This window comes from Pygocentrus nattereri, chromosome 18 (genome assembly GCF_015220715.1).
Source record: "Pygocentrus nattereri isolate fPygNat1 chromosome 18, fPygNat1.pri, whole genome shotgun sequence".
NCBI lineage: Eukaryota > Metazoa > Chordata > Actinopteri > Characiformes > Serrasalmidae > Pygocentrus > Pygocentrus nattereri.
Genome location: NC_051228.1, coordinates 22,682,003 through 22,706,761, shown reverse-complemented (window position 1 = coordinate 22,706,761; position 24,759 = coordinate 22,682,003). Strand labels below are relative to the sequence as shown.

Sequence of the window (24,759 nt, the reverse complement as noted above, 5' to 3'; positions counted from 1 at the left end):
CATTCCTCATGTGTATAAATCAATCATAGTTGTTTGTTCATATCAGTACTTCACATCCACATAGGAGTGTCATGCGCTAAGAGGTCTTCAGACTTTCCAGCATCACTGCTTCTCAGTGCTTTGAGTGAGAGAGATAACAAGCAAGTTCGTTTTGGCAGTGTGGACTTTAACTGAAAGACTTTAACGTAGGTAGAGTTTCCCCCACAGTTCATCTTTAATAACCATTAAAGAGTAAAATTCACCCTGAGGAAGGAACTAGCAATTAGCTGGTTGGCTGACCTGGCCTTGCCAAAGTATATACTGTGTTCTTTTACTATTTTACAGTTATCTAACTGTAAATTATCCAACTATTTAACATATACAACAATCATGATGGTTGACCAACAAGCCTGTAGCTGTTGGTTATATTTTCTATTTTGAGTGTCTGTTAACAAGCTAATTTCGCCAAAGTGAGCTAACATTAAAGGAGACTTAAATTGGTTATCTTTTAGCATTAACCTTATTTTAAGAAATCGACATTTCTGTAAGCAGAAAATTTCAAACCAAATGCATCAATAGATATGGTAGATATAATGTAATAAAATCATGTTCCATTGACATGTTGATTTATGTCTTTTTCACCCGTAAAGTTGCCATTTTACGGAGGCCCTAAGGGGCTGTGGTTAAAAAAAAGTTAATGACATTGCGTTCCCTCGCAAATGTTTTGCATTCCCTCACACAATTTATGCTCGTCAGACAGCAAGCAAACGTAGGACCAGTGGTGCCCAATGACACTGTTAACATTAGAGCTGTGTTTTTAGCATAGCTAATGTTAAAAGCTGTTTTCCCAGTTTCACCAGTCTATGCCTAGTTTATGAGTTTATGTAGTTGTTCTCTGCAATCTCTGTAAATGTAACATTTACTGTTCGAGGAGGTTTTAGTTTGCGCTCACTAACAGCGTAATCGTGTTTGATTTTGAGAAGCGACTGTATGTCTTTATATTTCAATCCAAGATCCAAAAAGTTCAATGAGCTGCTTCAATTCTGAGCTTAAGCAAAGCATAGCTTTTGGAAGTGAATGCAAACCGAGGGAACACATTTTTTTTGCAAGGGAATTCAAAACCTTCGCAAGGGAACGCAATGTTATTAACTTTTTTTTTTAGGTATTAACTTAAATTAAAATTTTTTTATTTTTTTTAACCTTGTCCCCTTACTGGGTCTGTACCATTTTAGAGATATGAAGTCTTGCTCTAACAGCAACAAACCATGACATCATGAAAATGAGACGTTTTTGCGGTTCACTTTTCATTTTGGACTGTATTGACTGGGAGATGAATAGTGCTTAAAACCATGTTTACATAAAACATTAAACTTCTTTATTTGAAGGAAGTGTGGGAAGTTCAGTTTTCCAGAATATGAACCTTTTAATACTTTTAGCAGCAGTGCTCTTTCCACTGAGCTTAAGACGTAGAAGAGTTCACTCTTAGAAGAGGGCTCATTCAGATTGTTGAGGACTGTAGGTAACACAGAGAGAACAGCGGACAGGTTAGCTTACTCTGAAGGTTGAGTTTTTCACAGGTGGACCCCGGGCTTTTGATCTCACATTTATAAACATCTCCTTTCCTGTTCTGAGTGTAACCCGCCCATGGAGATCCCACCAGTAACCTGCACAAGAACAACACCATTAATCACACTGATCAGACATCACATTCAAAGAGATGGACAAGTTTAGTTTTTAATGACCAGCTTAAAAGCCACGAAATCTTACAATATGTGAATCACATGAACACGTTTAGGAATTTTTATGGAACATTCATTATTATTTTGGGCTCTCTTAGCTAAAATACAGAGGACAGTAGTTCTGCATTAGGTTTACATTTTATTAATAAAACAATAAATGAAATGGATGAAACTGCGAGAAACTGAGTCAGAATTGTTCACTAAGTTGCTTATATTAACGAGACATCTGAAGAGTTTAATGTCTCTAAAAGCTCCTTTACAGAACGTTATTATGTGAAATGGTTATGAATACACTGCCTGATGTCTGAGACATTGTTTTATAATAAGATTTTGGCTTAAATGTTTCTTTTGATCTATAATGAATTAATATATTTTGAAATGCATTCATGGCAGAAAGGTACATGCAAGGCATTGTGAGGCAAAATAGTCCCCAAAGAAATCTTGTTTTTATCAGACATTGTGCCCTGTGGTTCATGTCAAACCACTCTGAATGATATTTTTTAATCTCAGTGATTGAATTATGAGGACATTTTTTAAAAACTGGTGGCATTTCACTGTAATGTATTCTGCTTTAGGCTTATAGTGGTCTTACTATTCATTATGAAAGCCATGTGTTCATATATAACCCTATTTTCAAAAAAGTTGGGACCCTGTGCAAAATGTAAATCAAAATAAAATTCAATGATACAATGAAATCATGTAAACAATATTTCAAAGGAAAATACTACAAAGACAACATATTAAATGCAAATATCTTTCAAAAAACAATACAATTTCTCAGTTTCAGCATATGATATGTTATCTCTACTATTTTAAATGAAAGACAGGGTTTAAATCATTTGCACATCATTGCACTTTGTTTTTATTTACATTTTGTGTCCCACTTGGTAATGTAATTGTATTTTGCACTAAGTTTGTTTAACTTACTGTAGTCAGGGGTTAAATAGCAACATGCTGAACTGTGTGTTTGGAGTGTCTCTCTGGTGGTTACGCTAACTGATAGATGCTGCAGCCTCTAAGCTGGTGATTACACCTGCTCAGGCACAGAACATAGAGTTAAGGGGATTTCACTGGATTGGAATGCATCAAAACAGTACTTGAGATTGCCAGTGTTGGGCAGAGAGCATGTGTGGGTGCATATGTGCAATCACCAGGACATTTGATAAGGCCTTTGTGTATGGAGGGGGGCATATCTGGGGGGGATCTGTGTATGGGGGGCATATCTGGGGGGGTCTGTGTATGGGGAGGGGGGATATTTGGGGGGTATCTGTTCCTTTGCTCTCTTTGATCAGATAAAAAAAATATATATATTTACAGTTCTAGGTATTAACCAGGTAAGTGTGAGTTAAAAGGGATGAGCTAGTTGCTTTGGACGACATGATGTTGAGGTCCAAGGCAGTCTAACTAAATAACACTGAAATGACCAGCAGATTGAAGGTATTAAGTGAGAAAGTGTGAGGTACAAACTCCACAGTACTGTGTCATTAATTTTTTACAAATTGACAGTAAGTAACCAGACAGTCTGTGTCAAGATTATATGCCACATGTTTAAGCAGGAAAGAAAATAGAAATCTTTGTTATAAGGCGTACAAAAGCCATACAAAGATACTTGACAACATTAAAATATTACGCAGCATGTAACAGTTTACGTAGAAAAGTTAGAGTATCTGCGCTGTAAAAAAGCAGTGGCTCTTACTATTGTACCAGTGAATACTATTGTATTTACGCATTGTATAATCTTTCTGATATACACTGACCATCCACTTCATTAAGTACACCTTCTTGTGTCTACATTCTGCATAGGTGCTCTTTGTAATTCTACAGTTACAGACTGTAGTCCATCTGAAACTCTGCATACTTTGTTATCCTCCTTTCACCCTGTTCTTCAGTGGTCAGGCCCCCACAGGACCACCCACAGAGCAGGTATTATTTGGGTGGTGAAGCATTTTTAGCATTGCAGTAACACTGATGTGGTGGTAACAGTATGTGTTGTACTAGTAGGAGTGGATGAGACATTGTGTACCAAGTGTTCCTATATGGTAAGTAGAACTGATAAAGTACATAATGAGCGTAGATACGAGGAGGCAGACTTTTTTGCTCAAGTGTGACATCACAATGAACTTTAGTGCCCGTTTGTTCACACTTACCACCTGATTACTCCAAATAATTGTCTAATTAAAATATATTTTAGTATGTTTGGCTTTTTTACCTTAATAGTAAGAACGTTTTAGGCATTTACACTATCTAGTACTGACCATTAAGTTACCCAAAATAATTCCCAGCCAGTTGTCCAAATGATATATTGGGGGAGCTGTGAATGATAATGGACATAACTCGACTCCTGCACCATTCACCTAATTTAGATGTAAATATGAGCATTTCAGCTCCAGGATGCTGCGGTAGACAGTAATAATAATAATAATAATAATAATAATAATAATAAACTGAAATATAGCAATCAGATAGATATTTCTCAAGATTCACCCAAAAAAACATTTTTAAACCATATTAGTAACTTTTGTTATTGATTACTGAGTTGTTGGTAGAAGTCGGACAATTCACAAATATCATTTTAATCTTCCTCTTTTAGCTACAATATAGCAGTGTTTTGAAGCCTATAAATGATTAAAGCCAGTCAAGCTAAAGTGCAGCCTCGACACTGCGAGGATAGCCACACTGCATTGTGTATATAATATCAAAAGTCAAACTTTTGTTTTGATGAATATATTTGCATGTAATTAGGTTAGGAATCTAGTCTCATTTGTGTGTTATAGGTAACGCTGCCCTGTGTTTAACAATGTTTATCTGTTTAACTGTAGCACAGATTACTTGTATAAAACAATTCATCTTCCTCAAATGCTTCTTACATTATTTAGTATGGACCACCAGAAATGACCCAAAATGACTTGGAAAACAGTCTGGTACCCTTGTATTAAAAGTAGAATGTTTTTCCCTTTTCTGTTAGGTTACCATTTTGGAGATACAAGGTTTTGTTCTGACAAAAGCGATATATCAGTGTACAGCTCAGTGGACACTCCTGTAGACACAGTAATACATGTATTCTCATGTGTGTGTTTCAGCAACTTCCTTTGATTACACACTGCTGAGTAAAGACACACCCACAAGATTACAAGAAAAGTCATATTAACCTGACACAGAACAGCGCTCTCAACTCACGAGCAGCATTTCCATAAAGTCTAAAGAGGCTTAGAGCAGAACCATTAAGGAACTCTATCTAGAACTAGAGCCTTTTCTAAACATTTCTCCTTATTAGATGAACCAGATAAGCAGGTGTTTCCCTCTTCTCCCGCTATCTGTTCCATATTTAAGGTGGCAGTTTAAGTACAATTTAAGGGACATAAGAAAATTAGAATTTGAAAGATTCTTGAGTGCCTTATTCAGTTATGACAAAATATTGTGTCTATGAAATAGTAAATTCATACAAGAAGAAACCAAATTTATAAGATACTTTCAACTATTAAAAGAGATAGTTCTTCAAGGGTTGAGTTCTATATAGATCCATTCCATGCTTAGGTCTTTTACAAGGTTCTTCAGACTGATGTAGAATGTGTTATACATTATATTGCCAAAAGTATTCACTCAACCATCCAAATAATTAAATTCAGGTGTTCCAATCACTTCCATGGCCACAGGTGTATAAAATCAAGCACCTAGGCCTGCAGACAGCTTCTACAAACATTAGTGAAAGAATGGGTCGCTCTCAGGAGCTCAGTGAATTCCAGTATGGTATCGTGACAGGATGCCACATGTACAACATGTCCAGTCGTGAAATTTCCTCACTATTAAACATTCCATGGTCAACTGTCAGTGGTATTATAACAAAGTGGAGGCGATTGGGAACGACAGCAACTTAGCCACGAAGTGGTAGGCCACATAAAATGACAGAGCGGATGCTGAGGCGCAATGTGCGCAGAGGTTGCCAACTTTCTGCAGAGTCAGTCAATACAGACCTCCAAAGCTCATGCAGCCTTCAGATCAGCTCAGAAACAGCGTAGAGAGCTTCATGGAATGAGTTTCCATGGCTGAGCAGCTACATCCAAACCTTACATCACCAAGTGCAATGCAAAGCGTCGAACGCAGTGGTGTAAAGCGCCGCCACTGGACTCTAGAGTAGTGGAGACATGTTCTCCACTACTGAATGAATCATGCTTCTACATCTGGCAATCTGATGGATGAGGCTGGGTTTGGCAGTTGCCAGGAGAACAGTACTTGTCTGACTGGATAGTGCCAAGTGTAAAGTTTGGTGGAGGGGGGATTATGGTGTGGGGTTGATTTTCAGGAATTGGTCTTGGCCCCTTAGTTCCAGTGAAAGAAACTCCTAATGTGTAATATATATATAGCAGATCCATTTGCCACATACACACTAAAAAGATTGTCATTCATGGGTTCTATAGTAAAGAAACTGGCTCTATATATGTAGAATCATGAACACTAAAACAACCCTTTGCGTGATTAAACAGTTCTTTGCTTTGTAAAAGGCTTCTTCAGATTGATGGAGAATGTATTGCATGCAGTTCTTTACACAACCATTTTGAAAAGGGTTCTATATAGCACCTAAAAATTTTCTTCTATTATTACGATGTTAAGCTTACAAAAATAGCAAAACCCTATTTGGTGCTATATAGAACCATTTTCAATAAGCTTTTATATATAGATTCTATATAGTTGTCTAACATTGATTTGTTTTTACAGTGTTCTACAAATTCTCAGTTGTACCTAAATTGGTTTTATATTATAAATGACAGTGTAGTTGTGGTGTAGATGCTAGAAATGGTTGTATTCAGAACACTCAAACTGCATGATTAAAGGTTCTTCTGATTGACGAGAATGTGCTGCATATGGTTCTATACAGAACCTTTTTGAAAAGGGTTCTATATAGCTCCTAAAAGGGTTCTTCTATTGTAGGTCCACTGGAAAGCATCATCAGAGTTAAAGGCCAGACCGTCTTTTTCCTTTGTTTTTTAAATATATTTTTCTATATTTATAAACACAGTCCAAACCTCATGTGCTCATGATGTGTATGTGTGTTATGTGATAGGAAAGACTTCTTTGGACTGGGCTGTGTGAACCTGACTCAGGTCCTGAGTCAGAGTGGGAATGAAGTGACATCAACAGCTTTGGTCAATTATTGTCGACGCCTGGGCAGGAAATGGCTCATCTAGCAAGAAAGAATGCTTCGTAGCTAGTTGCATCATCAGTATGACCCACAGAGGGACTTTTTGTGATGCCTGTTCTTATAGTTTATAAATGTCTAGACAGCTCAAGATAACTGTGAATAATAAACCATCCACATTAGGATAAACTGGGAAGTGGAAGTCACAGTGAAGTCACAACCCTGTGTGCTCAGGCTGCATTAGAGCTGCTTCTACCAGCTGTTAGAAAACTTGACTCAAAGCCAAAGGCGTATATTTTTTATTCCATCTAACTGGCGCTCCCATTCAGCAAGGAACTTATAAAGCCATTGTTTTTTTTCTTGAAGCCAACTTATAATGTGTGCAGTTCTATGCACTCAAAACAGTTTGAATTCATTTTACAACCTCTCTTTATTTCATAGGCTGCTTTTCTTACTGTGACTTTAAGAATGACATGTGAACAGTTCTCTGTTCAGCAACCATGGTGAGTTTAAAACCTGGCTTTACTTGCAGATTAGTGTGCATATACAGTTGTGTGCAAAGGTTTTGCCACCCTAGTTCAAATGATGAAGTAAAAAGAAGAAGAAGAAGTGAAAAGAAGTAAAACATCATCCATAGAGACCACACTTGCATTCTAATGAACAATTATAGTTTATTTGTGGACTTTAACACATCGTGAAAAAAAACCACAAAATATGGCCTGTGCAAAAGTTATGGCACATTTTGTATTTCAGGTTTTATATTTTCCAGTATGTTGAACTCAGCAAATAAACAGAAACTGTGCACAGAAACTTGTAGAAAATGCCACATTTAAGTTCTCTGTAGAGGATGTTTAATCAATTTTCACAAAATCAACAAAACACAATTTGACCAGGGGTGTTCAAACTTTTCCATATGCCTTTATGGACTGTATTGACTGGAGGGTGACTGTACAGTCTGCAACTTTAACAAAGTTCACATACTACATCAAACTCATCTATTAAAAAAAAAAGTGGGAAAATTTCGTTTCTATAAAACCAACTATACATTTCTTTTGGGAGCATCTTAGTGCCAACACAAATGTATAAATGCTCACATGGCATGTATACAGTTACTGCATGCTGCTCACCAAAGAATAGTGCAGACTTCCCATTACCAGTAATAGAGATTTTGATTTTAATTAATTTTGTTTTGAATTAATTCAATTGCACAAGAATACAATGAAGTAAAATATAGTGGGAAAAGTCATGGTGGGGAATTCTTGAGGACACACCAAATTAGAGCACATATTAGGGCTGAGAAACCAGTATCCTGTATATTGTCCGCAGTCTGGCTGCTGCATCCGCTGGCATGCAGAGAGAACTTGGCACAGTTGGACAAAGGGTCTGCACATTTGTTTTGGTAGTGAATGAAAGGAAGGAACCTATTTCTGCTGAGATAAATGGTAAAGGAACTGAGCGCGGGAGTGATCAGCATCACACAGACAGCACTACAGACGACCACAGGAAGCGATTGTTTTTGTTCTGTAATATGAACTGTGGAAAGATATAAAGAGGCTGAGGACATAAAGATATTAAAGCAAGAGTGTGTTGGTGGTGTAAGACAACCAAAGTCGTCCTCCAGGATCTGCAACCAACTTTCCTTCTTTCTTTCTCACTCTTTTTTGTCTTACTGTACTAACTTTAACAACTTTCTTGAATTGTGATATTGCATAAGCCGCTAAAAAAAGGTGCCACAAAGACAAACCGCAGACACTTTTGGTTCCCTAAACACTGTTTCTATGGATCCTGCTTTAAAGAACTGTTTTTGTAAATGAGATGTGCGAGTGTGAAAAACACTTTATAAGGCAACCAGTCAAGTAGTCTTTATCTACTGAACTGTAAATGAGATGTGCGAGTGTGAAAAACACTTTATAAGGCAACCAGTCAAGTAGTCTTTATCCACTGAACAGTGTGTTGAGCTGTTCAGTAATGGTGTGTTAGCAGCAGTTTAAAAAGATGTGGTGGCTTCGGCTGACTTGGAGGAAGCAGGAGTTACTCTTCAGCTTCCCAGTTTGGTAGCACTAGCTGCATTCCAAAGCCTCAGTAGGACTGTCCTATGAAGACTCCTCCTTAGCAGCCTATTGGACACAAATGGAACAGACCTAACGAAGCTTTACGTTGATGTCGCCAGTGTGGCGTGAAACGTGTGAGAGAAAATGGAGCCCAGTTGTACTTGTTGCTTTTTCATTTCTTCATGGAAATGGAGATGTTCTTATGTAATATGATATACAAATACTTCAAAATAAAATATAATGACTATATAGGATATATGGATGAATGCTTTAATTAATCTGTGATTTTATAGTTTATAAGGTAACAAAGACAATTTCAACTACTTGAACAACTTACATTTTAAAACAGGCTCTGCTCCAACTGTTTTTCCGTGTTTCTATGGTTTCAACCATTTTCGTGTTTCTGTTTTTTTTCTCCTTTGCGTCGTTTGTGCACAGAGAACCGTGGTTAAGGCTTCCAAAGGCTTGGAAGGATACTTCTGTTGCATCCTTGAAATCACTCCAAACATCGGCTGCATTTCTGTGCACGAAGCGTCCTTCACATTGGAATGGCCTGCTATAACGTAGCGGCTGAGAAACGCAGCCTACCTTGGCTGCAACCGAGGCTATAGAACGCAGCTATTGAGTGACAGGGAGCGGGCACTGGCAATGAATTAATCTTATAAAAAGATTTAAAGTTGCTTTTTAAAAAGCAAAAAAAGATTGTAGCTCATTCTCAATGTTGACAGAAACACTGCTGAAAGGGGAAAAGCACATCTTTGGTATGCTGCACTAATGAACACACACTTGATATAATATCAAAATAACAAAGTAACAAAATTTGATTCTTCAAGGGTTCTTTAGTAAAGGAAATGACTCTGATTACAAGCATTTCATTTCATGCTAAAATGATTCTTTGGGTGGTGAAATGGTTGATGAAGAATGTGTTTTATCCCACTGCTCTTATATGTTCACTCACGTTTGTTAATGGTGGAGTGGAGGAGCACTGACATCTCAGGGAGCCCTCATGTCTCTGTTACCTTGCAGGCTCTCCCTCTTTGTTACGCTGTGATAACTAGACCTGCCTTGACACTGAATACTGTAATCAGTATCTCTTAACAGACCTAACTGCCTGTCAGTCTCTTTGCCTCTTTGCCAACTGCCCAATCTGTGCGACCTGATGCTGCTGCTTCATTGCTTCAACCTTCTGGATCAGCTTGACCACTCTGCAGCTTCCTGCTGTACAACACTGGGCAAACCTCACCTGCGTGAACTGACCCTCCTGATGATACTGCTGCTGCACAGAATTGCTTCCTGCTTTTCCCCTTTTCTGAGTTTTAATATTTTATACTATTGTTAAAACCTTATTCTCTGTTCAAGCTGCTGTATTTTTTTTTTTGGTATCCTTTGTCAACCACAGGAAGACGGGTTCCCATTTTGAGTCTTGGTTCCTCTTAAGGTTTCTTCCTCTTGCTCTTATATTTTTCCTTGCCACTGTTATGGAGTTTTTCCTTGCCACTGTTATGGAGTTTTTCCTTGCCACTGTTATGGAGTTTTTCCTTGCCACTCTATATAGCACCAAAAAGAGTTCTGCTATTGTGGTGAAGTCAAGCTTGTAACAACCGAAGAACCCTTTCTGTGCAACATAGAACCACATTCAAAAAGGTTCTATATATAGAACTCATGCTTCTCTATAGAACCACTGCCTTTACTAAAAAACCCTTGAAGAACCTTCTTTTTTTTAAAGGTGTAGGTAGCATCGTTAAAATAGCACTAGGAAAAGTGCTTGCTTAATAACATTACGAAGTGTTTGTCTCAGTTCAGCAAAGCTACATGAAATACACTGAGGTCAATACTTTTTACACCCATGAGCAGATCTCAGAGATGCCAGTGTTCCCCTTTCTTGCTGCAGCTGAGCCAGTCAGAGACGTTTTAGAGAAAGACACTGGTCACTGGTTGGAAAATGAATGAGAAAACTCATAATGCTCAACATGGTGTCTATTTACAGAGAAAGCCCCGCCTTTCAATTAAAAGAGCCAATTGGCTTGCTAGCTAAACCATAAGAGGAAAAAGCCAGATAGTCAGAATAAGTGGAAAAAATGTGTTTTCGTGTGTTATTTGAGATACATTTAAGCTGTTTTTCAGATTTTACCAGGGATTTCAAAAATGCTTTGGATTTAGCTGTTTAGTGTGGAGTTTATAGATCTCTCTTTATTCAGTGAGATAGGAACCTGGTACTGAATGTAAATAACTGCCATTGAGTGGACAGACTTTGGCTCAGTCTTTTTGTTTTTGTTTCTCATATGTTTTGTACATATTTTTTTTAAATTTAGATGGATTTTATTGCATTGCAATTCATTGCATAGAACCTGTTGCTGGATGGACTACGTTATATAAAAATGTAGTCTGCTTCTTCACATACCATGGCTTGCTCTGTATACCCAGTAGATATAATCCAGAATGCTGTTTCTGTTTTCTGTAAGTTTGAATGGGATATGCTAGTGGATGGGAGTGTATAGATTGTTTCTGTTGCCTGTCATTTCTCAGTTTTTTTCCTCTTCGACGATTTTTTCAAAACTCTGGAATGACATAATACTTTACGGAATTAAAAAAGCCAAATGTGACTGTTCCTCTTTACAGTTTAAACAACTGTAATATCATGTACATAATCTAAAGCATTTAAAGGCTTTTCCAGTGCATCTAAGCCAAGAACCATTTAGGAGAGGAATTTACAGAGAGCAATCCCACCAATGTTCACTCAGTGTTTACCATTTGCCCTGGTAGTTGCTGAACTGCTGCACTGTGTATCCGAACTCCTCCAGCGCTGCTCCTGAGAACACTTTGGCTCCTGCTGTTCCCACATTAAACCCCCAGATCTGCTCAACGCACCAACCTGCAGACACATATACAGCATTACACCTCTGCAGACAACCTGCTGGGGCAAAACCATTGCTCGACTAGACATGCACAGATTCCATTAGATCCTGCTATAAAACATCAAATATACTCTAACAGAAACAAAACAAGAACAAGCATGATCTACAAAATTAAGGCAGTGCAAGCCTGTTTATTGTATTCCCTGTTTTGGGCATACTAGCTAATTTTATACACTCATCTGATTGACACTTTGTATTATACTTGTTGTAGTACCACTTTCTGTGTACTTATTACCACTTACAAAGTGTAGAACTACTTTTCCTAATAGGGAAAGAATGTTTTAATAACATAAAACCAATTTTGCCTCAAAGCCAGTGCTACATCAGGTTTAAAAAAATTGCAGCAGTAAACAAAATCATGAGGTCTGATACGATGACCAGACCTGTAGATAATTCTAAAATGAGAAACCTTAATAACATCCTAAATTAAGTCATAATAAGATTTAAAAAATAAACATTTAGCAAGGCTTTTCATTTTAAAGAGTGGATCAAATTTCAAGGCTGATGTCAAGAAGTTACTATAAATTGATCACATTATTTATCCTTTAATGACTTCTTCTTGTTCCCAAAACATGTGAAATATTGAATAACATCTAGAAATCCATTTTGGTGTTTAGCTTATTATATAATATCATGTCTGATTTAGGATATACAGTGGGGAAAAAAGTATTTAGTCAGTCACCAATTGTGCAAGTTCTCCCACTTAAAAAGATGAGAGAGGCCTGTAATTGACATCATAGGTAGACCTCAGACCTTGGTGTGAAGAAATCTACTGTGGGAGCAATAATCAGAAACGGGAAGACCTACAAGACCACTGCTAATCTCCCTCGATCAGGGGCTCCACGCAAGATCTCAGCCCGTGGGGTCAAAATGATCACAAGAACGGTGAGCAGAAATCCCAGAACCACACGGGGGGACCTAGTGAATGACCTGCAGAAAGCTGGGACCAATGTTACAAAGGCTACTGTCAGTAACACACTACGCCGCCAGGGACTCAGACCCTGCAGTGCCAGACGTGTCCCCCTGCTTAAGCCAGTACATATCTGGGTGCGTCTGAAGTTTGCCAGAGAGCATTTGGATGTTCCAGAAGAGTATTGGGAGAATGTCATACGGTCAGATGAAACCAAAGTAGAACTGTTTGGTACAAACACAACTCGTCGTGTTTGGAGGAGAGTGAATGCTGAGTCGTATCCAAAGAACACCATACCAACTGTGAAGCATGGGGGTGGCAACATCATGCTTTGGGGCTGTTTCTCTGCAAAGGGACCAGGACGACTGGTCCGTGTACATGAAAGAATGAATGGGGCCATGAATTGTGAGATTTTCAGTGCAAACCTCCTTCCATCAGCAAGGGCATTGAAGATGAAACGTGGCTGGGTCTTTCAGCATGACAATGATCCCAAGCACACTGCCAGGGCAATAAAGGAGTGGCTTCGTAAGAAGCATTTCAAGGTCCTGGAGTGGCCTAGCCAGTCTCCAGATCTCAACCCCATAGAAAACCTTTGGAGGGAGTTGAAAGTCCGTGTTGCCCCAAAACATCACTGCTCTAGAGGAGATCTGCATTGAGGAATGGGCCATCATACCAGCAGCGGTGTGTGCCAACCTTGTAAAGACTTACAGAAAACGTTTGACCTCTGTCATTGCCAACTAAGAATATATAACATTAATAATATAAGGATTGAGATGAACTTTTGTTATTGACCAAATACTTATTTTCCACCATTATTTGCAAATAAATTCTTTAAAAATCAGACAATGTGATTTTTTTCCCCTCATTTTGTTTCTCATACTTGAGGTCTACCTATGATGTCAATTACAGGCCTCTCTCATCTTTTTAAGTGGGAGAACAATTGGACAATTGGTGACTGACTAAATACTTTTTTCCCCATTGTAACTTCTGAAAATAGTTTGTACTCATTGTATGGTACTTATTTTTCTGCCACTTTTGTGTACTAATTGTACTGTAAAATAGTTTTTTTAAGTATTCTTTTGTAACTTGCATGTGTGTTTATTAAATTGTACTGTTAGTATTAGTATTGTACTGGCTTGCCTTGTCCCATGTGTGGTCAATCACTTGATCTGTGGGCTAGTTCACTGGCCCTGTCTTTTATGTTGCACTGATTCCACCTCCATTCCACTTTAAACTAGACCATGATTGGATGACAAGAGACAACACTTGTTAACTTGGTTTTGATCCGTTTTACTAAGCTAAGTTTTTTGTACCAGTAAACAGAGCCTGCATTTGACTTAATTATTAACCATCTCAATACAGAACATACACAAATCCCCAGACATTTCATTTCACACTCCTCATGAAGACCATATTCTGTTTTAATCTCTTTCTCTTTTTTTGATGGTATCATGAGGAGTAAAAGAAGATTTATAGACATTCTGTGTGTTTAGTGCTGATGCCTGTCTCTGATGATTTAAAAGCACTGGAATGCAGGCAGGTTTGATCCTGTTCTAGTAAGGCTGTATACAGTGTTGCATACCACGTCAATTTGGAGCCCCTCATTGGGCTGGGCTATAAGCACTGTGCTCGGTTATGGTGGTTTGTAAAAGTTTGGATGCCCCTGCATCTACACAGTTTCATGCACAATTACTATTTATTTGCTGGAGTTAATATGTTGTGGATGACGGGGGGGGGGTCTACATGAAATCTGGTCTGTTAAAAATTCAGGCATGTTTTATATTTTATTTCTTTGAAACATGTTTCTCGGCATAATACAGCATCTATGCACTAAAATTAATTCTCATCTTCAATTAAAAAACAAACAAAACAAAACAAAAACCCCCCAAATAAAACCATACAAATCTATGTAATTCGGCCAGGGCTGCCCAAACATTTGAATAGTACTGTATATCAACCCTTTGAACCGAAGGTTTGTTAGCTTCTCGCTTGTGTGTTAACATGGGGCTAACATACACTGTATTGCCAAAAGTATTCGCTCGTGTGCCTTCACACGCATATAAATTTGAGTGGCATCCCATTCTTAATCCATATGGTTACTCTGAAGGCTGCATGAAGTTTGGAGGTCTGTAGCAATTGACTTTGCAGGAAGTTGGCGACCTCTGCGTACTTTGTGCCTCAGCATCCACTGACCCTGCACTGTCGTTTTACCTGGCCTACCACTTCATGGCTGAGTTGCTGTCATTTCCAATTGCCTCCACTTTGTTATAATACCACTGACAGTTGACTGTGGAATATTTAGTAGTGAGGAAATTTCACAACTGGACTTGTTGCACAGGTGGCATCCTATCATGGTATCACACTAGAATTCACTGAGCTCCTGAGAGCGACCCATTCCTTCACAAATCTGCAGGCCTAGATGCTTGGTTTTATACAGCTGTGGCCATGGAAGTAGTTGGAACACCTGAATTCAATTATTTGAATGGCTGAGTGAATACTTTTGGAAATATAGTGTATTAGATTGTAATGCTGTCATAACAAACCACATTTTTAAAATACATTAACATGTTAACATAACCATATTTTTACTGTATTTAATAAGGAATGTTTAAAACTGTATTACATAAACTCCACCAAATTACAAAAAATTATAATTTTGGGAATCAGTACACCCCTAATAATGATTGGGCAGTTTCCCCCTCCAAACTACTGTTAAAAGCACATATTGAAATTCTTCTGGCCCAAAACATCTGGAAGGTTAAAATGGATAAAAAGGATATCATTGACTTTATTCCTCAGCTACCACTAATACTGCCACAAATATTTATGTGTGGTATTGCTGTCCTTTAAATGAACCTGCATCTTTAATGTGTTATTCCAATCTGACCATGATATTAAAAAACTTTTTTGACAAGCCAGGTGTCCCCAAACTTTTGATGGATAGTGTAAGAATATGAATCACAGTCTGCATCTTGCAATATTATTCCGTTTGAGAGAGTCTTGCGAAGCCTCAAGACCACACAAGCTTGTGTGTTCTCTGCTTCAGCATATCTGTTGTAGCTTGTTGGGTGTTGAATCAAGCATGTTAGAGCAGGGAAGAGTAATAAGCACCTAGAGGAGGGCCATCTAGGGGTGCATTAGAGTTTTTAGTTTTTAGCTTATGCAGCATATACTGAAAGGGATTAACCATCAGATGTATTTATAGCCTTGAGGGTAGATCTATTGTTCTCTTGTCTAACCAGCTAACAGAAAAATAAGGCCCCATAGTATAAACAGCACAAGAGAAAAGCTTTTGTCTTAATGTATGTGCTACATATTTTTTCTTTATTATATACTTGTATTTCACAACAAGCATAAATGACAAGTTATCTCTTCCGCATATCTTGTCAACAACTCATTTTAGACCTATATGCGTATTGCATATAAACTTATGTTGTGTAGAAGGACAAATTTAAAACTGTAGCTTCCTCTGCTGCTTCCTTCTTCTGCTGCATTTAGGTGCTGAGTGCTAAAAGTGTGCACACTTCACTTTTCAGCCTTTCTGGTTCAGGGTTGCCAGGGTTCTGGAAAGTTAAAATGTCTGGTTGGATCTCACTCTAAATGCATTACATTTGTTTAAGTACATAGAGTGCCACTCTAGTCCAGTCACTGTCTCTCTCTCTCTCTCTCTCTCTCTCTCTCTCTCTCACTTACTAATAAGTAAGTGATTATGTCATCCCAGGTAGCTGGGGATTTAGCTGAGAACTGGGTGTCATAACATGTCCATTCAGTATATCACCAGAGGTGTCTTTACTATGTTTAACATACAATTTAGTGAACCAGTGTGCAGATAGACCCCTGTCACAAGAAACGGAAAGGCGTAAATGCTGGGTAAAACAAATTCTGCTGCTGCCTTATGAACAGTTACTAACCTCAGAAATACAGGCGTTCATATTACTAGAGCTCACCACAGAAAGGTAGGTCACTTTATCTTTGTCATAGCTGTCAAGACTGGAATTAAAGGATGTGTCAAGAATTGTTGGAGAACTAAACACACAATAATGTGAGAGTCCAAACTAAATAATTCATGGAAAAACTCCTTCACAGCTACCAGCTAATGTCTTCAGCGTGATAAATCAATGGAAAGTTGAAAACAACTATAACCAAAATGCTAAATTAGCCATGAGATTGTTGAGATAGTTGGAGATGTTGAAACATCTTGCTAACAATAAACTAGTAAGCAAAGAACCAAACGGTCGCACATTCTGGCAGGGAGTGTGCTGGGTTGTCAGGGTCTGTAGCGCCACTGTAATGTACACAAACACCAGCTCCAGTGAGTGAACATCTGCTCTGACAAGGGCTTACTCTCTCAGATCCTGATAGCTGTTTCTCTGTAAGCGGCTGTAGCTGCATGACATGCTGACACAGCGATTCTTTTCCTCCATATGACAAGGTTTATTCCCAAACTCATTTTACTTCTGCTAATCATCAGCTACTATAAACACTTAATGCATAACTTAAACTTAACATGAACTCAAAGTACAGATTACAAATTAAATCTTCTTTTGGCGTAATCTCGCATCTTTATGATAGTTTTGTGGCATGTGGATCACTTGTACTTTGGCAGTGATTTAATTTTTACACAAATTTCCTGTAAACTATACAGTAAACTATTAGGAATAGACATCGATTTGCATTCACAGAAAATACAAAATAAATACAGTGTGCACAAAATATATGAAAAGAAAAGTGGTTTGTACATTAGGGAAGTATTTCAGACACAGGGAGCTAGAGCAAGAGCGTTTATCATCCAAAAAACCTTTTTCATCAGTATAGTGCCAGGTGATGTGACTCTAGAATAACATCCTCATCCTCAAAGATGTCCTGAAATGACTAAAATGGCCACTTGCTGTGCAACATACCCAGTGCCGATTGTCCACCCTCTGCAGGAGTCTTTAAACAATGTTTAAAAGTAGCAGACAGAGCAAAATATCACAGAGGTGTTTTGTGGTGAGATCTGAAAATAGAGCTTAGCCACAGTCTTTACCAAAAACTGTTAAAACTGTTAACAGTACCACTGTTAAAAAAAAATGCAGCTGAACCACAAACGCAGCAGCCTCTCGATAAGCTTCTCATCTGTCACTGTGGAGGAAAGAGCTGAATACTTTCTGCGATACAGACACGGGCACAGGCGCTACACAAAGGAACCCTTAAAAAGCCAGCCAGCGGATACAGCAGCCAGACTGAGAGAAAGCCATGAAACAAGAGGAGGAGTGAGCGGGGGTCAGACGAAAGACAGAGGACAGATTAAAGCATGGACACGAGAGAGAATGCGACATAAAGGTCAGGCAGAAGGTCAAAGAGAGGGAGGGAGGGAGAGAGAGAGAGAGAGAGTCCCCACAGTCCCACTATGTAACCCTGCCGATTCTCTTTCAATACAGTTCCAGTCCACTGGCTGCTTTATGGTCAGTAAGCCGGATAACCCATTTTCGAGGGCTTCTCTGCGGCCTATTCAAAGTGGACATAGAGCAGATTGTGGAAGTAACACCTTTTTCCCTGCAGTCTGCATCATTTATAGTTACACACAATGCTTTTTAGCCACTATCGTGGGCCAGGTTCTCTACACACTTGTTTAAAGAGATTCTCTGTGGCTATGAATTACACTTTAGATCTCTTTTATCCTCTATAGTCTGGAACTGTTCATTTGAACTGTAATGTTTTCCAACATTTTGCATAAAATCTTGATTAAAGCATATTGTCCTATTGAGAGCACAAAAAGACTTTTTACATGAAAGCTCTGTTGTACAACCCCACTTCCAAAAAAGTTGGGATGCTGTGCAGAAAAAAACATGGGATGCAATGATATGCAAATGTAAACCATATATATTTTTCAAGGAAAATACTACAAACACAACAAAACAACTGATGATGTTGAAACTGAGAAATTGAATTCATTTATTTTAATTTGATGCCAACAACATGTTCCAAAAAAGTTGGGACAGCGGCATGTTTACCACTGTGTTTCGTCACTTCTTCTTTTAACAACACTCTATAAGCCTTTGGGAACTGAGGAGACCAACTGCTGTAGTTTTGAAAATGAAATGTGCTCCCCATTCTTGTTTGATTCAGGATCTCAGCTGCTCAACAGTTTGAGGTCTCCGTTATTATATTTTTTATTTTATAATGTACCAAATGTTTTCAGCGGTGACAGGTCTGGACTGCAGGAAGGCCAGTTTAACACCAGGACTCTTGTAATATGGGGCAATGCTTGTAATACATGCAGAATGTGGTTTGGCATTGCCTTGCTGAAATAGACGTTTCCCTGAAAAAGAAGTTGTCTCGATGGCAGCATACGTTGCCAAAACATGTATATAATGTTCAGCATTAACGGTGCCTTCACAGATGTGCATGTCACCCATGCCATGTGCACAAATGCACCCCTAAAACATCATGAATACTGGCTTCTGAACTGTGAACTAATAACAAGCTGAGTAGTCTTTAGTCTGGAGGGCACAGTGTCAATGACTTCCAAAAAAAATCCAAATATTGATTTGTCGGACTACAGGACACTTTTCCACTTCGCCTCTGTTCATTTTAAATGAGCTCGGGCCCAGAGAAGGCAGCAGCCTTTTCTGGATCCTGTTTATATATGGTTTCTTCTTTGCATTTTAGAGCTTTAACTTGCATTGGTGGATGCTGTTTTTAATGCAGTACTGCCTGAGGACCCAAAGATCATGGCCAGCGTATGATGATTTTCAGCCTTGTGCCTTGCAAACAGTGACTTCTCCAGATTCTCTGAATCTTTCAATGCTATGATGCACCGTAGATAATAAAAGAGAAAGTTATTTGCTATTTTATGTTGCGAAATGTTATTTTTGAATTGTTGCACTATTTGCCTCCACAGTCTTTCACAGAGTGGTGAACTCTCTTTCTCTCTGGAAGATTCCTCTCTGGAATGCTTTTTTATAATCGATCATTTTACTGATCTGTTGCCAACCAATAGGTGTTTTTTCTTTACCATTTTCACAACTTTACCAGCCTTTTGTTGCCTCCATCCCAACTTTTTTGGAACATGTTGTTGGCATCAAATTCAAAATGGGCAAATATTGTTTTTTTATTTACATTTTGCACAGTGTTCCAACTTTTTTGGAAATGGGATTGTAATTCTACTCACTGTTCTGAGACGTACAACACCAGCAGTCTTCTGCAGCTCAAAGATCAAGCTCTAAAACCATTAAGCACATATTTAATAGGATTCTAGGTCTGTGATCAGTGGTGATTAGCTGTGTTACTGCAGAAAAAGCCCCCAGTGGTGGTATAAACTCATTCTCCTAATCGTTTATTTATTTACGTCATGGAAATCACAGCAAGACACTAAGACTCTTCACACATGAACAGAACCTTTAAATGTTGAGTGATGTGATATTCTAAATACATTTCATATTTACTCTACCTAACACAGTTGCATGCAAAAGTTTGATCACCACCTGGTCAAACTTAATGATTTGTTGATTTTCTAAGTGAAAATAAGTTAATGCATCCTCTATAGCTCACGTGTCAAGCTCCAGTCTTGACGGGCCAAAACACTGCAGATTTCAGCACACTGCCTCATTAAACACACCTGATTCGGCTTGTCAACTGATTACCAAGGCCTTCGTGAACTGAATTCAGAGCCTTAGATTATGCTTATCTCCACAGCACAGCACAAACCCAGTTTGACATGCCTGCTCTACAGGGAACTTAACATTTTGTAAAGTTTAGTGCACAAGTTCTATTTATTAGAGCTCAACAACAGAAAAAAAAGAATCCGTGCCATCATTTTAACACAGGTCACATTTTATGTTAAATTCAGCAAATAAACAGTAACTTTCACTTAGAAAATCAACAAAGCATGAAATTTGACCACAGGTGCCCTAACCTTTGCACACAACTGTGGAAGAGACTGTTGTACAACAACAATCAGGCTGTCATGCTTGCACAAAAAGCCATCGATGTTGCTGATGCAAATTTTAGAACATCTTCAGACCACAGCATCAGGTTTCAGACAAAAACTACAACTTTGACCAAACTGTACTTTATGTTTGTGCTTTCATTTCACAAAGATTAAGTCTTACCTTACATGCGATTACAGTGTCTGCTATTACACTTAATTCAGTGTGGACTATTAAAAAAAAAAAAACAGCCAAAAAAGTGTTATTATTGTTGTTGTTGTTGTTAGATTATAGTGATATGCTATACATGTACAATAAACATTTGCGGAAATTAAAATAATACACATAAAGTCTGTGTCAACACCCTCCCCTACGTTTTTTTAAGTTACTGAACTCTGTGTCATCTTTCCAATTGGCTCCTGGCATATTTGCATATTGTTTAACTTGTTTCCCTTTCCCTATCTGTGTTGTCTTTCACCCATTGTGCATCTAACTCCACAAATAACTACTGAACCAAACTGTTGTTAGCTGTCAGTGGGAGTTAGCAGTGTAATAACTTAATGACAATATGTAGGTTAATTTTGTGGTCTCAGCAAAGAAGAAGACATGGGAAACATTGCCATTTAGAGGTGAATGCTCTTTTATGTAACAGACAGCAAGGCAAAACCCCTGCTTAGCACTGCTGAATCAGGCAGGTCACTTCTAGCCATACAATTTCACCTGACAGTAGGCATTAACTACCCCACAGAATAGCAAAAATAACATTTATATCTTTAGGTTAACAGTAACAACTTACAATACATGTCTACTGCCAGCATAGCACTTTCCAAGAGCCTACTTGCATGGCAGCTCTGCATGGCCACACTTCCTGTATGCCCATGACAATGTGAGCCAGTAGCAGGATGCCATGTAGTTCCCCCATTAAGGGTTGCAGGTGCTGTCCCACTTCTGACACCAGTGTGGTGTTAATGAAGTACAAGAAACATTGCATTGAAAGGCAAATGCTATTTAATCAAACAAGCAGCAAGGATGAACTGCTGCACAGAGCTGTGGAAATGGCTGAGACAGCAGGCATGTCTATTCTAGCCACACTCTTTCACCTAACAGTAGGCACTAACACTGCACTCACTATCCCACAGCCCAGCACAGAATATCACAAACAACATATGATACACATCTTTAAGCTAACACCAACTTATTTACAATGAATGTCTCTTGCACTGCCTGCATGGCACTTACCGACAGCCACTTTACATGACCACACCTCCCGCTCACCCATGGCAATGCGAGCCAGTAGCGGGACACTACAATATGATCAGTCCAGTTAATTAGAACTCACTGGTCTGTGATTTACTTGAACTCACTGAGTGCATATTATTCAACTGTGCTACTTAACACAGTTGTGTGGAACCGCTTGACATGGCATTTTTTGAGCCAGAAACATGTGCTCAAAACCAGGCCGACTCAAGACATGACAGAGAAAAAAACAAACATGACCCCAGTCTCCAAAGTAATACTTTATAGACATCAGTCACTGTAAGGGGCTTAAACTCTACTGACTATTTGTTTGCCTTTAAAGTGAAGTGGTCAGCTACTTACTCCATTTACTAAGTTTCCCATACTTCATTTCATACTTTAGTTCCACTTCTGATAGATGCTCGATGATGCACTGCGTCCACAGCAGCAGTTCTATAAACATTTTTGGAACTGACACTTTTTAATTTGAGGTTTTTAGTACTTTTTCATCTACTGGAAACACAATACTTGCACTGTTGTGTGGCTTTAGCCCACCACATCTGCCACTAGTCCGCATATACACTCAAATAATTCACACTTCAGGACAGGTGGCTCATTCACGGAGCTGAAATCACTAAGAATGTACTTCATGTTGAGTGGTCAGCAAATCTAAACCTAGAAACATGGCTTAAAAGAACACTGACTGGACAGTGGATCTAGTATAAATGACAGATGCTTACCTTGAACTGTTAGGAACACCAGCAGGAGGCTGCTTATTAAATCCATGTTTCTCAGTAACCTTGTATTGACGAGCGCTGAGCTGCCTGCTGTTCTGTCGCGGTTCTTTGCTGGAATTGGGCGAAACAAAGTTTTTATTTCCCACCCGTATTCACACAGGCCCCGCCTCCGGCTCTGCGAGAACGAATGAGAAAGAAGGACTTTCTGTGAATTAGCAAAGTTAAAGCCACTTTCTATGACTTTGCCACGCAGGTTGTTCTTGATGCTTACGCTTTTCAGATTCTTTGAGAGAAAATATGGACTACTTCAGTCATTTGTTTTAAATCAACAAATGGGTGGGAAATAAAAGCTGACTACATCAGACACCGCTATCTTGACGTCACCGAAGTAAACTGGAACCTTGGTGTGATGGGAATTCCCACACACTAAGCCCACCACTACGAAACGCCACCTTTTATGGGAAGGATCCATTCATGGAATAAAGGCCTTTCAGGCATACATCACATCACTGTGTACACTGGAAGGAATGACTAAGTGGATTAAGAAATCACCATGATTCTATGGCTGCTGTGGATTACAAAAACCACAACAGGTGGTATTTGTAGGTGGGCAGAGCAGCCAGTAAGTAAAATAAAGTCAGATAAATCAGCTCAAGGAACAGCCTACAGAACTGAAACTTCTTAGTAGGCCCAGCATCTGTCAGCGCAGTAATGACAGGATATTTAGGCTCCAGTCTTCTTTCTGGATCCTTTTTTTGTTCTAAATGGTAAAACTCCAAAGTGAGAGCTTTAAGCAAAAGCAAAGCAGTTCAGTTGCAGAAGCAGCACAACAGAATGAAATTACTACTATAAAAAGGAATTAAGAACTAAGTGCGAGGGGATGAAATTCAACTGAAAAAGTTGATTTCTCACAAATACTTGAGTGAAAATAAACATCTGAAGAGAACAGAGGAAGGACAGACCTTAGGAATATTTACCACAAGGGCCTTCAAAGGTAAAGAGGCCATGTATAGTATCTGTTGTGGTGCCTTGACGTTCCTTAGGTTTTTAAGAAGCCAAGTAAGTTTCACAAAATGATGCTATACCCACGTGTTACAAACCTAAGTGAATCTTTTGCTGGACTGCTAGCGAACTTTGTCTTGCTGACTTGGGTTTAAAAAATTGCTTTCCAGAGGGACATAGCAGCGATGAATTCAGACCGGAAGCCAGTTAAAGTTTTACAGCATTTAATTCAAAATACAAAAATGTCACTTCTTTTTTTCTACTCTAACATTACATTCATCACAAAGTGAGGCAAGACTTCAAGCCTTCAAGATTTCAAGGTGGATTATTAATAATCAGTGTGTGGAGTTCAGCAACAACGATCTTAGAGCTCAACTTTTATCATTTGCACAGCAACTACACTGTCTTCATGCAAGCAGTAGTCATGGCACACTGCACAAATACACACCACTTCAACATACTAGTCGGAAAAGTTTACCACGCTAACACTGAAACCCCACCTCTTCAGTATGCCAATACAGAACACTATGCAAGTCTTGAAACTTTACTATGCTAGAGCTGAAACTCCACCATTTCTGAAAGCTTGTACTGAAATCCAACACATACTGGAACTTCACTTCAGCATTACTACTGAAAACGCCACCATTTTAATGTTTAACTTTTAATTTTAGTACAAAACCCTCACCACCCTCCAAAAAACAACATTACCCTGCATGTGTTGTGCCTTGGATTCTAAGCAGCAGCATGTAAATGTGCTGGTCATCAGAAAAATGTTGCAATGCTGCAGTAGCATGACCATGCAATGTGACCAGCATGAACCAGCTTAGACCAGCGTGGGATCCATGCCACTTCAGCATGCTATTGCTATACCTCTCCACAGTACTGACACTCTTCGTCTTCAGTATGATAAGTACTGAACTTCACCACTTTAAAATGCTAACACTGAAACTCCACTACTTCCCAATGCTAACTATTTTATGGCTGCTGCATGTTGAAGACTTGCTGGTTTTACAGCAGGTAGGATGGTCAGGTAGTAGTTATCCATTAACAACTGCACTGATATTGGGCTTGTGAAACAGGGCTTCTTGTGAAAATCAGGTAAAGGCAAGTCAGACTGGGTGTGGCAGTTATAGAGGTGTATCTTGA

The 24,759-nt window shown here is 38.8% G+C and overlaps 1 protein-coding gene across 1 annotated transcript in view; it reads right to left on the bottom strand.

Annotated features, from left to right (window-relative positions):
* Window positions 1-22,713, bottom strand: part of LOC108433527 (integrin alpha-2-like) — a 44,181-nt gene extending 21,468 nt beyond the window's left edge. Inside the window, exons 1-3 of the mRNA XM_017708151.2 lie at window positions 22,615-22,713; window positions 11,652-11,775; window positions 1,534-1,643 (exon numbers count right to left, since the gene is read on the bottom strand). Coding sequence (XP_017563640.1) covers window positions 1,534-1,643; window positions 11,652-11,775; window positions 22,615-22,660 — 280 coding nt within the window. The 5' untranslated portion in view covers window positions 22,661-22,713. The remainder of the gene's footprint in view (window positions 1-1,533; window positions 1,644-11,651; window positions 11,776-22,614) is intronic.
* Between the last annotated feature and the right edge of the window lie 2,046 nt (window positions 22,714-24,759).